Source organism: Strigops habroptila, chromosome 12, assembly GCF_004027225.2.
Source record: "Strigops habroptila isolate Jane chromosome 12, bStrHab1.2.pri, whole genome shotgun sequence".
Taxonomy (NCBI): domain Eukaryota; kingdom Metazoa; phylum Chordata; class Aves; order Psittaciformes; family Psittacidae; genus Strigops; species Strigops habroptila.
The window spans coordinates 20,540,869-20,554,402 of NC_044288.2; the positions used below are offsets into that span (position 1 = coordinate 20,540,869).

General features: G+C 61.1%; 1 protein-coding gene across 1 annotated transcript; it reads right to left on the minus strand.

Annotated features, from left to right (window-relative positions):
- Nucleotides 1-757: 757 nt before the first annotated feature.
- On the minus strand, nucleotides 758-13,219 carry SLC4A9 (solute carrier family 4 member 9). The gene is made up of 21 exons (XM_030503832.1): nucleotides 12,966-13,219; nucleotides 11,026-11,186; nucleotides 10,662-10,811; nucleotides 10,471-10,532; nucleotides 10,238-10,395; nucleotides 8,612-8,699; nucleotides 8,179-8,333; nucleotides 7,699-7,818; nucleotides 7,305-7,479; nucleotides 6,914-7,047; nucleotides 6,529-6,800; nucleotides 5,834-5,889; nucleotides 5,561-5,743; nucleotides 5,307-5,420; nucleotides 4,550-4,711; nucleotides 4,175-4,353; nucleotides 3,883-3,955; nucleotides 2,495-2,563; nucleotides 1,516-1,689; nucleotides 924-1,079; nucleotides 758-808 (listed from the first exon to the last, which is right to left on the minus strand). Exons 1-21 carry the CDS (start codon nucleotides 13,217-13,219, stop codon nucleotides 758-760), a joined length of 2,946 nt encoding a protein of 981 aa, XP_030359692.1.
- Nucleotides 13,220-13,534: the final 315 nt, after the last annotated feature.

Sequence of the window (13,534 nt, forward strand, 5' to 3'; positions counted from 1 at the left end):
GCACGCCGAGGCGGTTAGCGCCCGCCGCCCCGCCCCGCTCCCCCGGCCTCGCTTCCTGAACTCCCCGCGAGCCGATTGGCGCCGCCGAACATCAGTCACGCGCCTCGCCACAGCCGCGGGCGCCCACGGGGCGAGCGGGCTGCCGCTCACAGCGAATCCGGGAACCGCGGGTTCTGATTGGCAGCGGGGCACATCGCTCACAACGCGCGGCGCCTGGCGCCGCCCTATTGGTTCCTGCCGTGCCCTGGGCCCGCCTCCCCTTCGAACCCCTCTGAAGGTCTCCCGTCAGCGTAAGGAATCGTCACGCGCCCGCCTGTCGCGGCGCGATTGACGCCGCGCGCTGCATGTCAAGGCGAGCGGCCCGCCCCCTCCCTTCCCTCGCCCCCCCCGCCAAGGTCCCGAGGGCGGCCCGCCATAGGCTGAGCGCGCTGTCACTCCGCTCCGCCCGCTGTGACGTCACTGGCGCGGCCACGTGGCCCCTGTCACCGCCGCGGCCGGGCCCGGAGGGGCGACGGCAGCGACCGACGGGGGGCAACGTGGTGGTGGGGGAGACCGGAGGGGGCTGCGGGTCCCCGCGCCCGGGAGCAGGCGGAACGGGGCATGCGGGCGCGGTGCTGCCCGCGGCGGGGCCAGGCCCGGCTGGGCGGAAGGTCACATCGGTCCCCGGTGAGGGTTACGGTCCCCGCGGTGCACGGGAGCAGACGGCTGCCCCCAGCCCCCTCTGCCCCTCACCGTGCTCTGCTTCCCGGCTGCGAGCCTAGTTGACGGAGATGTTGATCTCTGGTCCTTGGCGATGCATCAGCTCACACTGGAGGGAGAAGGAAGAGGGCTCAGGGCTGGCCCGTGGCTCCGGCCGGGCTCAGCCCCGCACAGCACGCCCGGGACTGGCTGTGGGGGAGCGCAGCGCCCAGCGCATCACCCACCTCCTCGCTATTGCTTTCCTCCTCCTTCTGCCTCCCGGCTTGTTTCCCCTCTGCCTCTCTTCTGGCGGTTTCGGGCAGGAGGCTGTCCAGCCAGCTCAGGTCATGCAAGGAGAACACGCGCTCCAGTGCCTTCCGGATGCCCACCAGGGCCAGCAGCTGGGGCCAGGGCAAAGCGCAGGTCAGCATCGCACAGTGCTTGGGGCTGGAGGCCAGGGAACAGGCAGCGTGGTCCCTGTCACACCCCTTCTGTCCCCCTGGTGAACGCCAGCAAGGTGGCACATCACCTCTCCTGGCTTCGTCCCAGGGGATGGTACTTGTACAACTCCTGCAAAGCAGTGACAGCTTCAAACTGGGGGGTGAAGGCTGATGCCAAGCCATGAACTGCAGGGACCTGGCAGCCCCTGGGGGTTGAGCACCCAAGCAGCCCCTGCCATTGCATGTGCTCCCACCCGTGTCCCATGCCCAGGCAGAGCACAGGGGCTCTGCTGATGTTCAGGGCACATGTGGGCAGCACCCGGCCTGGCTCCAAAGCAGTGCTGCCCATAGAATCTCATACCTAAAGGTATCTCATGCCCTAAAAGGGGTCTCATACCATCACTGGGAAAATAATAGCAGCCACAGTGGATTTGACGACCCAGAGCAGAGCCAGGCACAGCAGCTGGATGATGGTGAAGAGGTGCACCCGGCGCAGGGGCACGTGCCGGAGGTAGGCAAGGTCCGGCTGGTGCTTGGCTGGCATCAGGAGCAGCCGCACACGGTCTGTGAGCTGTAGTGAGAGGACAGTGTGTGGGTCACACCAGCTTATGGGCAGCTCTCACCCATCTCGCTGTTGGGCCCACAACTGGGTAGGTTTGGCATTATTTCCACAGCTCAGCCCTTCTGCCTGCTGTGCTGGCGAGCACTGTGATGCCTGAGTGGGTGAATGCAAGACATGGGGTCCACCGCCTCAGGCAGGCATCTAGAAAGGACTCAAACTGGTCTTAAAGGGTTAACTGAGAGATGACAACCTCTTGATTCCCCTCCCTGCACGCAGAAAACTGCTGCTGCCTTTGCCAGAGCTCAACCCCGGATTCCTCAAGTAGACTGAAGGAGGGAGGGGGTTTCCCAGCCTGTCATCCAGAGCTGGGTAATTGCAAGGAAAATGTGCCGTTTAGAGGAAAATAAAAAAAGGTAGATATTTCTGGAGTAGGGATTTTTTTTCCTCTCTGTGGATTTCTCAGCAGAGAAACAGAGCTGGTACATCAATAGCAATGCGAGCACCAAAGGACCAGCAAGTCCCATCTCTGCCTGCAGCTCCTGGATGGGGACATCCCTGTGGCTTTGAGAGGAAGTCTGGGTTATCCACTGGCCTTTCCACTTCTCCCAAACCACTGTTCTATCAGTGCAACAGTGCTCCCCAGCACCCCAGATACCTCCCTTCCCCTTTCCTCTGCACCAGGAAGGTCCCTCTGCCCCTGAACCCCGTGCCAGGCTGCACATCACGCGGGCTGTGCTGCACAGTGAGAGCTGGGGTGAAGCCAACCCCTCACCCCAACAGACCCGCCCCAGCACCCCAGCACAGCCCCGCTCACCTGAATGCTGTTCAGCGCTGCCACCCCCATGTGCAGGAAGACCCCGTACAGCACCGGCATCGGGATATGCTGCAAGACAGCGGCGAGGGTCAGCAGGGTGCGATTCCCTGTGGGGCTGCCATCACTGAGCATCCTCCCCTGGATAAAACTGAGCCGCAACTTTTGCTTCCTTCATTTCCAACAGCCCAGTTTAATTTCATGGCTTTTTGCTTATCTTATGGCTTCAAGGGCTTTAATGTCTGGACACGCTCCCAGCTACACTGCTTGTGTGGGGACATGCAGTCTTCAGAGAGGAAAAACATGCACTGAGCCTGGTCTCCCACGGTGCGGTAGTGGGAGAGAATCCCCTCCCTGACCTGCTGCTCACTCTCTGGGGATGCAGCCCAGCACACGGGGGTGGTTCTTGGCTCAAGTGCACACTGAGGCCAGATAATGTCCTATCTGTCACCCACCAGTCCCCCCAAGTCCTTCTGCTCAGGGCTGCGCTCTATCTGTTCATCCCCAGCCTGTTCTGATGCTGGGGTTGTACCCACCCCAGTGCAGGACCTTGCGCCTGGCCTTGTTGAACCTCTGAGGTTCACATGAGCCCATGTCCCCCAAGGTTCCTCTGGATCCCATCCCTTCCCTCAGGCATATCAACCGTACCACTCAGCTTGGTGTCATCTGCAAATGTGCTGAGGGTGCTCTTGATCCCACTGTGTCATCGATGAAGATATTAAACAGTATTGATCCCATTAAGGATCCTTGAGGGGCACCACTGGTTACTTGTTTCCACTTGGACATTGATCCAGTGATGGTAACTCTTTGGATGCAGCCACCCAGCCAGTTCCTGGTCCATCTAACAGCCCATCCATCAACCCCATATCTTTCCAATTTGGAGCCAGGGACCGCACCAAAGGCATCAAAGGACCACATCACAAGGTCATCTTCAGGGGTAAGGACAGAGTTAGAGGAAAAGGGACCTCCTGCCTGCCCCATGTAATCCAGATGTGGCCAGGGTGCACTGGAGTGGGGCTCTGCCCCCATGTGGGCTCTGCCCCAATGTGGCAGGGGTGGTAAGCGAGAGCAAACACCAACCAGGCTCACCCTGCCATGGGGCAGTGAGGAGGGTGGTGGTGGGTGTGTTTGGGGACAGGAAGGGAGCCGGTGCCCATGTGGAGGTTGACATGGGCAGCAGCGTGCTGCTGTGCCCAGTCCTGCGGTGCTCCCGCCAAACCCTTTGCCCAGCCCTTTCCCACACAGCACTCAGCTCCCTGTGCCTGCCAGCCAGGCTTCCGTGATGGATCCATGGGATGAGGGACAGCAGAGTAAGGAACCTCCCAGCCTTACAGAATATGGCCGCCCCTCTGCCTTGGAAAAGAAGCCAAACCCAGTGCCAGGCTTCCTACCTTGAGAACAGGTGCCATGAAGACAGAGAGTCCCGTCAGGATGAAAACAGCGATGCCGGTCAGCCTCTGCTCCCTGCAGGCACAGCACCGGTGTCAGGGTGGCTGGAGTCCCCTGGGAGCCTACAGCCCACACCTGCCCTCCCCAGGGTCTCCGCTCTGTTCAGCTTTGATGGAACTATGGCACGCCCTGGGAAACACAAGCAGCCGCCAAGCCAGCTCTGCTGGGCAGTGTGGGCGTGTCCCTGTCCCCTCACTGCAGCCACAGGCAGGGGTCCCTGGGCTCACTGTGTACCTGATGCCCAGGAACTCGGGGTGCTCGCCGGGGGCTGAGGTTGCGCTCTCCTTCCTCAGGCTCTCCATGTGCGCCAGGGAGATGACAGTGGCCGAGACATACCAGGGGAGGCCGGTGGCAGAGGTGACGACCATCAGGAGGGAGACACAGAGGAGGTCCAGGTGAAAGCCTGCTCCTTTCTGCAACAGGAGAGACAGCGGGGCTGGGGGTGAGGTGTCTCCCCAGCAGAATCAGAGGGGCACAGTGGGGTCTGCCCACCTTGCCAATGGGTCAGAGTGCTGCTCTCCCTTTGGCCGTGCCCTGGCCCTCGGGGTCCAGCCAGGACTTGGGTCCTCCTTGTTGGCTGGGTCGTGCCTGTCCCCTGTCGCCACTCACCTGCAGCTTGTACTCCCTGCGGTTAAGGATGACAGCTGTGATCTGCTGGTCCATGAAGATGAGGATGGTGACAAGGACAGCGGGCACCGCAGACACCAGGCAGACCCACCACGGGTTGGCTTCAAAGGGGGAGACGATCCAGCCCCGTTCTGGGTTTGTGGGCTGCAGAAAGCAGAAGGGTCATGGCAGCCCCAACCTGCCTGCAGGGTCTGCAGCCCATCCGGGTGACAGGACCAGCCCCAAGGATGCTCTACATGAGGAGAGGAAGAGCATCCTCCCCCATCCTGGGGACGATCCTGAGCAGTGTGACCACCAGCCCCCCCAGAGACACACGGGCTGTGGCAGAGCAGGGGTTGCTCCTGAGCATCCCAAGCCAAGAGCTGGGCACGTTCCCGGGGAGCAGGTGAAGGACATGGCACTGGGTGCTGATGATGGCAAGCCCAAGGAGGTGATGGTGAGCACGGGCTGCTCTGAGGTGCTGCCAGCCCCACTCCACGCCCAGGGCGGGGAGCCCGAGCCTGGGCTTGAGCTTGTGGCTCCTACTACAGCGTGAGCTGTACCATGACGTGGTTAGTGCAGGACCAAGCCAGGTTATTTACAGAGCATGGGACCTGCTGCAGTTCAACCCCTTCTTGTTTGCTGGGGCACAGCCTGCATCGCTATAGGGCTGGACCTGTGAACCACAGCAGCACAGCAGGATGGCCACTGTGGGGTGCACAGACACACACCACTCACTCCCAATGCACCCCACCAGCACCTTCAGCTCGCTGGGGACAAGGAGCTTGGGGGTCTCCAGGCCCAAGGTGGCATCGATGGCGCAGAAGGCCAGGATGGCCAGAATGATGGCGAAGTCGCTTACCAGCTTCCGCACCTGCAGATGGAGAGAGCTTGGCCTGGGCCGCCCAGGGTGAGGGGCTGCCCAGGGTGAGGGGCTGCCCCAGGAACACCCCCAGGTCGCAGCACCCAGAGCCATCCCCGCACCACTGGGATGGGTGGCCGAAGGGTGCTCACCCCTGCAGGGAAGTAGCGGCTACTCCTGAAGCGCTTGAGTGCTGAGCAGGAGAGGAAGGTGCCCCCAAAGAGCAGGAAGGAGATGAGGGTGACATCGGGCACGTACGGGCAGCTTGTCCCCAGGAGCTGCCCTCCTCGCCCCAGGCACTGGCTCCTGCTCAGCCCAGCCAGGTCTGCGGGAGGCTGTGGGGACAGGGGAGGTGGTGAGGAGGGACCATGGGCACATCGGCCCCCCCAGCCCCTCGCCCGCCTGCCTGGGAGCAGGGGCTGTACCTGCTGGGGGGCCAGGGCTGACGGGAGTGGCGTGTTGTTCCCTGCGAAGCTGTGACCTGCAAGGGATGGGGGGGTCAGCACCATGGGCACACTCCATCAGGGATGACTGAGACCATGCTGCCATCAGGGTGACTCTCCAGACTGTCCCTAAGGGCTCAGGGTGCTGGTTGGGGGCCCATGGGACCCCTGAGGCCTCAGCACTGGCTGATGCCCAGGAAGCACCAAGAGGGAAAGCCCCCATGAAGAGCTTCCTGAAGCACCAGCCACTCAGAGGCACCAGCAGCCTCAGGCTGTGTCCAGCACTGCTGCTTTCGGCACACGGTGTGGGTCCCATTTGCAGGATCAGTGTGGACATATCTTCAGGTCCTAGGAAACACCCTCTGATTTACAGACCAGGCTAGAAACAGCAATGCAAACCTACCCAGGCACCCACCTCCAGCCCCTGGCATCTCCTCTCCCAGAGCCACAGGATCTGAACCGAGGCTCTCCATGCTCCCAGTGCTGCTCTGCCCAGTGCCTAAGCAGTGCCAGGAGGCAGGGATGGATGGACAGACTGGATGGAGGGGAGTGGAGGATGGGATTGAGCCACCTTTTCCTCCAGCACCTTCTCCCATCTAGCTGGGTGTCCAGGTCTCAGTGGGGTCCCATGCAGCAGCCCCCTACTACCCACCAGCCCTGTGGCTGTTTGGGCTCACCGGGGCTGGACAAGTTGCAGATGCAGCTGTAGGAGGTGACGTTGTCCAGCCGGTACTGCCAGTTGATGGGGAAGGTGTCTGCCAGGCTCAGCATCTTCTTCAGGGAGTCGTAGATGAATATCAAGCTGATAAGGGCGCAGAAGCCTTCCTCGGTGAAGCGGGTGAAGTATCGCACCAGGTGACTGGCCTCAGTAGCCACCAGCACCACTCCAAAAAAGGCCACCCAGAGCCCAATCCAGAGGCGAAACTCCAGGTAGTTCAGGCTGTGGTCCCTGGTGGAACGGGTGATTCCAAAGCCTCAACAGTGACACTCGCCTGGCTCGATGGTGGCTTGTGCCCCCAGCCAGGGGACAGCCCAAGGAACCATCCCTGGCAGGGCACTTACTGGCTGAAAGAGAAGAGGAGGCGCTCAAAGACCAGCATGGGGCCGGTGCTGCTCAGGATGGTGAGGGGCTGACCAGAAAAGAGGCAGAAGATGAAGCCGGCAAAGGCTGTGCCCAGGAAGCTCTCCAGCACCCCCTGAAACACAGGGGATGGGTGCCAGGCACCAGGCACGTGGCAGGGACAGGAGTCCTGGGTCTGTCCCCAGCAGCAGCACGGCTGCAAGCACCTCCCTTGGGTGGCTGGGTCAGTGCTCAGGGGCTGCAGAAGCCAGGGAAGTTCGCAGGATCCGGGTGATGCTCAGGATGCCCGTGGGCACCACTTGCTCACCAGGCAGTGATGGGCACACAGCAGACCCATGGGGCTGGTGCAGGGCGCCCCGTGGCTGCACTGACCTGCATGTTGGCGGTGGCGTCCCCCAGCATACCCCCGAAGGTGATGGCGTTGGTGACCGTGGCCAGGTAGATGTAGAGCACTGCTGAGAGGCACTGGGGGTGCAGGGCATCGGAGAAGTCGCTGCCGTACCATGGTGCCTTCCTCCGGATGTCCCGCAGCAGCCCCCCGAAAAGCCTGGGGCAGCACAGGGAGAACTCAGAGCAGCTCCCACCCCACTGGCCATCACCCCCCGGCATTGCTGCAGTGCAGGGGATGGTCCCTTCCCTTGTTACCAGACCAGAGGGGTTTGGATGTGGTGGCCCCATGTGCTGGGGAGAGCCAGTGCCCTGCCCCAAATTCAGCACCCTGCATCCTGCTGCGCATCCCACCACCTGCACCCTTCAAGACACCCACCTGCCCGTCCTCTCCAGCTCCTCCCCGGCGCGCGGGTGCCCTGGGCTGCCTCTGTCCCCTCCTGCTGCTGCCATGTCCCCATTGCTGTGGGACTGCCGGTCTGGAGGGTGCACTGCAGTCCTGTGGCAGGAACAACCCCCTGAGACAATAGGCTTCAGGTTGGAGCCTTCAGGAGCCAGCTGCACCTAGGGGATGCTAGGAGGGGACAGGGAGGATGGAGAGGGGACAGGGGTGCAAGCAGGGCTGGGAGGACCTCCCAGCCAAGCCCTTCTGACCAAGCCAATGACCGCAGCTCTGGTCCCAGCTGCTGTTGGTCCTTGGCTTGGTCAGAGGGGCTTGGCTGGGAGGACCTCACCGGCAAAGGTTGGCTCCTGCATGGCTTCATCCCCATGGAGATGGAGATTTCAATGTCACAGGCAGAGATCTCCACCTGGGACCCTGCAGAGGGGCTGGCTGCAGTTGCAGGTGCCTCCAGCCTACCTCCTGTGCAGGGATGGCAGACAGCTCGGTGGAGGGATTCGGGCATTGGGGTCCCATTTCCCTGGAGGAAGCACTGTCAGCTCATCCAGGAATGCCTCCATCCCTGCGATGAGGTCCTCTCGGTGCTCAGCCTGCCGAGCAACCCTTTGGAAGAGCTGTGGGGAGATGCGGTGGTTTAGCTGCCACATCCCTGTGTTTGGGCACTCAGAGCCTTCCTCCCAGCCTGCAGCCACCACTGAGAAAGGCACCCGTCTACTTCTGTGCATCAGGTGCACCCTACAGACCCACTCCAAAACTTTGCTTGCTCATCCTGAGCAAGGGAGGCCACAGCTCACCCCTTCCTCTGACACCTCCACTGCAGCCTGCACAGGAGAGGAGCACCAATGTACTCATCCCAGGCCCATCCCACCCATGGGTGCTGCACGAGGCTCACCTCATCCGTCAGCAGCATAGCCATGGCCCTGCCAACCTCATGGTAGCCTTTCACTTTGGCTTGGGGACCCAGCAGAATGAAGAGGAACCTGTAGGCAAGACAGAGCATCTCCTGAGCAGCCTTCTCCTTGTCAGGGGATGCTTCCCCCAAGGGAGACCATGGTGCTGTGGGGATGCTGGGTATGGTAGCTGGGCAGGCTTGGGGAGCTTGAGCTCTAGGATGGGGCTGTCCGTGGGGTCCTGCTTATGGGAATGCTGCTCACAGGCAGGATGCAGCAGTGTTAGCACTGGAAGGAGAGCTTGCAGGCTGCACGGGCAACAGGACTACCAGGGACATGGGAGGAGATTGGAAAGAGGGCTCAGAGTCCTTGAAGAAATGTGGCTAAAATCCCACATCTCAAAGGATGCTGCAAAATAATGTGGTCTGCAGAGGGACAGCCCACCCAAATATATAATCAAACCCACTACTCCTTTCCAAAACTGGCAAAACCAGTTACAATCCTGGTACCCTGAGGCTGCAGTGGTTCCAGTGATTGTACCCCAAGGAAACCTCCAGTGAGGGGTAGGGAAACTCCTCAGACAACACGAATGCTAAAGGTGGTTTGACAGAACCAGCCACAGCCCTGACATGGGGCATTGGTGCTGGAGGCCTCCTGGAGCCTGCTCTGAGGGATGGGGAGGTGATGGTACCCACCTGGGATTGCTCTCACCCAGGCATCTTCAGCAAGGCAATGGGAAAACCTTAAGATCCTAGAGATGGACCTGGGTGGGAGACAGCCCTGGGATGGTGGCTGTACCAGTGGGACAGCCCAGGGCGGCTGGCAAAGTGGATAGCACCAGGGCAAAGGGATGGGTAGGGACAAGCTCTCCTTCCCCTCCTGTCTGGGGGACGAAAATACAGGGCAAGGGGTTGTCGTGAGCCCCCCACGACCCGCGGGGGCTCCCCGGGGACCTGCCACCCATCTCCCACCAAGGAGAGAGCGAGACGTGGATGGATGTCCTGCTCCATCCAGCTCCCGGAGGACCGGTGCTCTGGGCAGAGTGACCAGGAGGTGGCAATGTCCCTCCTGATCCCTGCCTGCCTTCTCCACAACCTCCCTGAGGAAGTGCTCAACTCCACGGGCACACTGACCATTTCCCCTTATGGCTTTCGATGATGCGTTCCTCAACCATGGAGGAACACCTCCCGCCCTGCTCCTTTCGCCCTACACCAACGGTGCCACAGGAACCACCCCAGCGCTCGGCAGCATGTTGCATGCAATGGGAGGGCAGGAGATTCCTGCAAACCTGTACCCCCTCCCAGCCACAAGCCCCCATGCTCCAGAGTAGTACATGGGGAGCACTCACATCCTTCTAAGGAGGACAGTGAATGCAAAGCCCAGGTGAAGATAACCCAGGGGATGTCTCCCCCAGGCTCCCAGCAGATGCTCCACTCTCAGCCCATCCTGGGATGCTCCTAAGAAGCTGGGAAAAGCAGGAGGGGAAGTAGCAAGCCAGGGTTCTGGGGCTGTGTGTGGCATTGGGTGCTGTACCCTTTGCTTTTGCCAAGCAAAGCCTTGTCCTGTGTTGGTGGGAGTGGGGATAGGGATGAAGAGGGGTGCAAAGCCATCAGCCATGCTCTATTTACCTGCTGGGGAGAGCAACTTCAGCCAATGAGCCAAGGGCCACCGCTTGCCTGAGACGGATGAAGGCGGTGAAGGGCTTCTCCAGGAATTCAACCTCCCCAACAGCAATGTGGGCAGCCTCAGAGCCCGGTGGGATCTTCTTCTTAAACTGGTTTCTCAGCTGCAAGGAAAGGGATGCAGTGCTGGGCACTCGGGATGCAGCAGTTGCCCTCAGCCCAGCTCCATCCTACCTTACCTGCTCCTTCAGAGGTGTTTCGGAGAGCTGTGCTCCAGGCTCAGCCCAGCTTTTGGCCTTTCCTGCAAAGAAAGGCAACAAGAAGCAGAATATGTGTGCAAGTGAACAGCCAGCAACCGCGTGTGCACCGTATTGCTGGTGGCAGTGGAGGATGCCTGGTGGGACAACCCTGTGGCCACCCATGTGCCTACCTCTGCAGGGAGCGAGGCCAAGCTGGGAGAGCAGCCGCAGTGCGGACTGGGTGTGTTGGTGCCGGGGCTGGAGCAGCAGCAGGGCTGCCAGGCGCTCCCTCAGCTCCGGCTGCAGCTCTGCTCCCTCGGGCTGCCCAGAAAGAGCCTTGTCTGCAACAACGATGGGGACAGCTCTGAGTCCCCCCGGATCACTGCCCGCTGCGGGGCTGCCCGTGGAAAAGGCCACTTTGCTGGAGCAGCAAACAGCCACATGAGGTATCTGCCTATTGTGCATCAGTGCATTTATATAGGGACCTTCTGGTAGCCTGGTCCCTCTATAGAGACCAGCCCATCCCAGGAGGTCACTTTTGCATTCCCCACGTACCAATTATTTCCTTGAAACTGGGGGCATCCAGATCCAGGAGCAGAGTCCCCTCCTGCAGGCACGTCCTGAGCTGGAAGAGGCTGTGCAGGGGGAGGGCTGGGACATGGGGTGCACTCCAGCGCTCCCCACCATCCTCCACCTTCTCCTCGAACTTTATCCACCTGCCAGGGGAGATGTGCTGGTCAGAATAGAGCGCTGTGCCCTGTGCCAAGCAGTGGGAGCTGCAGCTTGGGTCTACCATGAGCTTGGCATGGGACTGGCACAGACAGGGAAGGGTTCGGGGGTTCAGAGAGGCTGCAGTGTGCTCATGGAGCAGGGGCCAGTGGGCAGCATCAGCAGTTACATACCCTTTCCCGCTGACCCACACCTTGCCCTGATCCCCTGAACAGGGGATTTCAGCAGTCACGGGATCCCAGACTGGTTTGGGTTGGAAGCGGCCTTAAAGCTCATCCAGTTCCAACCCCCTGCCACGGGCAGGGACACCTTCCACTAGACCAGGTTGCTGCAAGCCCCTGTGTCCAACCTGGCCTTGAACACTGCCAGGGATGGGGCAGCCACAGCTTCTCTGGGCACCCTGTGCCAGCGCCTCACCACACTCATCATAAAACATTTTTTTCCCATGTCCAACCTAAATCTACCCTTGTTCAGTTTAAAACCTTTGCATCTGGTCCTGTCACTACAGGCTCTGGTAAAAAGTCCCTCTCTGTCTTTCTTACAAGCTCCCTTCACATACTGAAAGGCCTCAGTACAGTCTCCATGGAGCCTTCTCTTCTCCAGGCTGCCCCAGCCCAGCTCTCTCAGCCTGGCTCCAGAGCAGAACTGCTCCAGCCCTCGCAGCAGCTCCGGGGCCTCCTCTGGCCTCGCTCCAGCAGCTCCACGTCCCTCTTGTGCTGCTGCCCCAGAGCTGGATCGGGACTGCAGGGGGGGTTTCTCCAGAGCGCAGCAGAGGGGCAGAATCCCCTCCCTGACCTGCTGCTCACGCTCTGGGGGTGCAGCCCAGCACACGGGGGGGTTCTGGGCTCAAGCGCACACTGAAGCTGAGTCATGTCCCATCTGTCACCCACCAGCCCCCAGAGAGTCCTTCCCTGCAGGGCTGCTCCCAACCCACCCGTCCCCCGGCTGTGCTGGGCCTGGGGCTTTGCCTGCTCTTAGCAGAGTCAAACCAGAAATGCCTTGAGCTGTTCGCCACACTCAGACTGTGCCAAATATTTAACTGCTGGGCGCAGACAGAGATTCCCTTTGTCCCCTTGGATGGGCGCAGTGCTGCGGGTGGCCGGGCACACTGCATGGGGCAGCCCTGCAGCAGAGCCGGATGCTGCCCACAGCAGGGTGCAGGGAGGAGACGGCTGGGTGCTGGGGGAGCCATCACAGCCCTTTGGCTTTGCCCCCTCCTAGACCTCTGGACAAGACCCATCTCTGCCCCCAGCCCCTCACGGCCCACAGCCCTGTTCCCGTGCTGAGCTAAGGAGGACAGTGTGGGGTCTGGGGACATCTCAGCCATATTCCTGCCCCACACCAGCTGGCCCTGCTTCCCCCCTGTTGGTCCCCATCATCTCCAGCCAAGCCTGCCCTGACCTACCCACCCAGTCACCTCCGGAGACCTGCAAGGCAGATGGATCTGGGCAGCAACAAAGCACCATCCCAGCCTCAGCTAAGCCGCTGGAGCCTTGAAGAGGCAGCAAAGGGATGAGCAGAAGCCAGGGCACTGTGCCCATGCGGGATCACTGCCTGCGCCCTGCTGACACCCTGTCCTCTCCCATGAAGCAAATCACCCTAAGCCAGGCAGAAGCAGTGCACACACTGGTGGGGGCAGAGGGTGGTGAGCAGCCCTGCTTTGGGGTGGATGTGAGGAACCATCAGCCTTGGGAGATGCTGTGGGCTCCATCAGAGCAGCAGCTTCCAATGCTTTGAAAGGCTCAGCTTCCCAAAGCATTACTTACCTGGCCATCTCTCTCCACTCCAGCCCTGCCGGGGTGCTGAGGAGCTGGTTGAGCTGGATGAAGAGCAGTGGGCAGGCAGTGTCCCTCCAATCCTCCTGCTGCAGAGCAGCTGCTGGGGCTGTGCTGGAGGGGAAGATGCTGCAGCTGAAAGCCTGGTAGGGAGCTTCATGGTTGCTCCCCTCTGGTCTGGGCTGTGAGCTGGCATCTGCTGCCTGGAGAGCCACGCTGTCTGCCCCAGGCACGTGGGCTCGCATGGCCACCAGCACCAGCAGCCACAGGTGTGGGCTCCCCTCCGGAGCTGCAGGATCCCACTCATCCCACTCCTTATAAAAGCTGCGAACCAGTTTCAACTGGCCGCAAACCAATACACAGGAGCCAAGCCCAAAACAACCACCTCACAACACCAGGGCCACTCATGGGTCCCAGCGTGGCTAGCTCCTGCCACCACGGCCACCTGCCTGGGCCAGAGTCCAGGGGACCCTCCTGCTTCCTTCTAGTGACCCTCATGGATCACCTGCGCTGGTGCTCATGGGGAGTAGCGTGTCCCCAAACCCTCCTGCACCCCACAA

What these genes read in the sequence shown, in the direction of transcription:
- SLC4A9 (XM_030503832.1), bottom strand. Translation starts at nt 13,219, where the DNA reads ATGCGAGCCCACGTGCCTGGGGCAGACAGCGTGGCTCTCCAGGCAGCA. An exon ending in ACGCCACCGCCAACATGCAG is followed by an intron (nt 7,048 to 7,304) that starts GTCAGTGCAGCC and finishes CCTGTGTTTCAG; the next exon opens with GGGGTGCTGGAGAGCTTCCT. An exon ending in CTATTATTTTCCCAGTGATG is followed by an intron (nt 1,080 to 1,515) that starts GTATGAGACCCC and finishes CCCTGGCCCCAG; the next exon opens with CTGCTGGCCCTGGTGGGCAT.